The sequence below is a fragment of the Schistocerca cancellata genome, chromosome 3 (genome assembly GCF_023864275.1).
Source record: "Schistocerca cancellata isolate TAMUIC-IGC-003103 chromosome 3, iqSchCanc2.1, whole genome shotgun sequence".
Taxonomy (NCBI): domain Eukaryota; kingdom Metazoa; phylum Arthropoda; class Insecta; order Orthoptera; family Acrididae; genus Schistocerca; species Schistocerca cancellata.
This window is the reverse complement of record NC_064628.1, coordinates 746,352,840-746,355,405: the sequence shown is the minus strand read 5'-3', so window position 1 is coordinate 746,355,405 and position 2,566 is coordinate 746,352,840. Positions and strand designations below refer to the sequence as shown.

Here is a 2,566-nt window from a genome sequence, read left to right as displayed (position 1 = left end):
ATCAATCATCCTTGGAACACAATCGAGAAGTCGGTTCGTGCACAAAATCATGCGCCGGCAACAGAGGCAGCATGGTTCAATATTTCTACAGGGAGCTTCCAACAACTTGTTGGCTCAATGCCATGTCGAGATGCTACACTATGCCGGACAAATGGAGGTGTGATACGATATTTGGAGGTGTCACATGACTTTCCTCACCTCAGTGTATTTAAATATGTATTTATTTACTTGCGTTTCATTATATTAATGTTTGCTCAGAACCTACTTCGTCTTTGCACCAAGCGCAGAACGTCTTAAAATATGTCAGTATTTCTAATTAATTTCCTACGGCACATGCCTTTCACAACTGTGTTGTCTGCAAACTGTCTCGGTGCGCCACATTGTCATTTACCAAATCCAATTATAAAAAACATAAATCAAAATTTTTGAACGGCCTCGCCAACCAACACTACAAAAATGTTTCTTACGAATTTCTGTCACATGCATATTTTTGGTAGAAAATGGAGGTCACACAAAGACAACTTGGCAACACTGTAATAAAATTTCCAGTCGAGTCGAATTCCGATACTGTTGGTAGATGTTTCTCTTCCTTGGACAATAGGTAACACGAACAGCCAATTTCAAATGCGATTTCTGAATGAAAAAACCTTGCGCAATTTTTCATTATGCACAGAATGTACGGGTAGATGGCCTTAGACCTAGTACATGTAACTTCGCGTGGTTGCACTGAAATCTTTATCATTTGCATACCAATCTGACTTTCATTGCATGCAAACATAGTTAAAATTTAACCATCAGTAGTGTGTTTGTAGGTGTGACATAGCATCAAATCACTGTGCTGGCTGGAACATACGCAGGTATGGTATGCGTCACTGTGGGCGCCGGGTGGTAGTTGGCCAGCGACACCGACGCTGGAGTACGGACCTCCTGGCCTGGTGCCAGGCAGACCTCTGGGTGCTGCCCCCTCGCCTGCCAGCCCAGGAGTGCCGCCCACTCATGGCATCGTTGTGGTGCCCGCGCCACCACCCAGCTTCGCCCCAGTGCCTGCACCGGCACCGATTGCAGTCACCCAGCCTTCACGCCCAGTCCTACCTGCCAGTCCAGGTGTGGGTAAGCTGCCACCAATACCCACAGCACAGCCACATTTTCCTGCACCTGTCCTCCCAAAACCGGGAGTTAAAACATTGCCAAAACCTTTGCCCATTCCCCAACCATCTCCACTACAACCACCCTCCCTATCTGTTTTTCCACAAAAACCGTCATTGATGAAACCAAGTAAAGTGTTACCACCAGTAACCATCCTGCCAGCACCTCCACCACCACCACCACCACCACCACCACCACCACCACCACCTTTTGAGTTACCATCAGTACCTATCATAAGAAATGAATTGAAGCCTCCTAATATACCACCACCACCACCACCACCACCATTCTCACTGCCACCATCACTGCCAAGTCCACCACCACCACCACCACCACCACCACCATTCTCAATGCCACCACCACTGCCAAGTCCACCACCACTGCTGCCACCATCACTGACAAGAGCACCACCACCACCACCACCACCACCTCCACCACCACCACCACCACCACCACCACTGCCTCCACTGCCATCAACACCAATTCTTCTACCATCTCCTCCTCCTCCTCCTCCTCCTCCTCCTCCTCCTCCTCCTCCCTTCCCTTTTCCTCCATCTTTATCACCTCCACTTTCAAGTCCCTCACACAGACCATCTAGGCCTCCACTCCCATCTCCTCCAAAGCCATTTGAACTACCTAAACCACCATCACTGCCGCCTAGTATCACAGGGGCTAGGAAAATACCACCTCCACCGCAACCATTTGAGCTACCATTGTTTCCTGTACCTGGTAAAGCAGATTCCCGTCCACCTACTATCCAATCTGCTCCAGTTCTCATACCCGCACCACCACCAGCACCAAAGCCATTCGAACTGCCTGTTTCACCACCTACAGGTAAGGTATTCTCACCACCTACTGTTTTTCCAGGTGGGAGGCAGCCAAGTGTTCCAGCCCCACTCTCACCACAACCATTCCAGCTGCAGCCTTTACCTACAGAAACGAAAGGATTGCCACCTAATCTAGTAGTAAAATTTCCTAGTCCTCCTCCTCCTCCTCCTCCTCCTCCTCCTCCACCACCACCACCACCACCACCACCACCACCACCACCACCACCATCATCATCACTATCACCAACTCCTACTCCTCCTCCTACTCCTCCTCCTCCTCCTCCACCATTTCAACTATCCCAACTCCCTTCTCCACCACCACCACCACCACCACCACCTCCTCCTCCACCACCACAATCATCACTATCATCAACTCCTCCTCCTCCTCCACCACCATTTCAACTATCCCAACTGCCTTCTCCATCACCACCACCACCACCACCACCACCTCCTCCTCCTCCTCCTCCTCCTCCTCCACCACCACCACCTCTCCCATCTAGAACTCCACCACCATCTCTTCCAAAGCCATTTGAGCTACCTACAACAGCATCACTACCACCTATAATTACAGGTGGTAGGCAACCGAAAGTTCC

General features: G+C 50.0%; 1 protein-coding gene across 1 annotated transcript; it reads right to left on the bottom strand.

Moving 5' to 3' along the window:
* Positions 1 to 825: 825 nt before the first annotated feature.
* Positions 826 to 1,924, bottom strand: LOC126176549 (uncharacterized). The gene is made up of 3 exons (XM_049923707.1): positions 1,582 to 1,924; positions 1,133 to 1,374; positions 826 to 1,044 (listed from the first exon to the last, which is right to left on the bottom strand). Exons 1-3 carry the CDS (start codon positions 1,922 to 1,924, stop codon positions 826 to 828), a joined length of 804 nt encoding a protein of 267 aa, XP_049779664.1.
* Between the last annotated feature and the right edge of the window lie 642 nt (positions 1,925 to 2,566).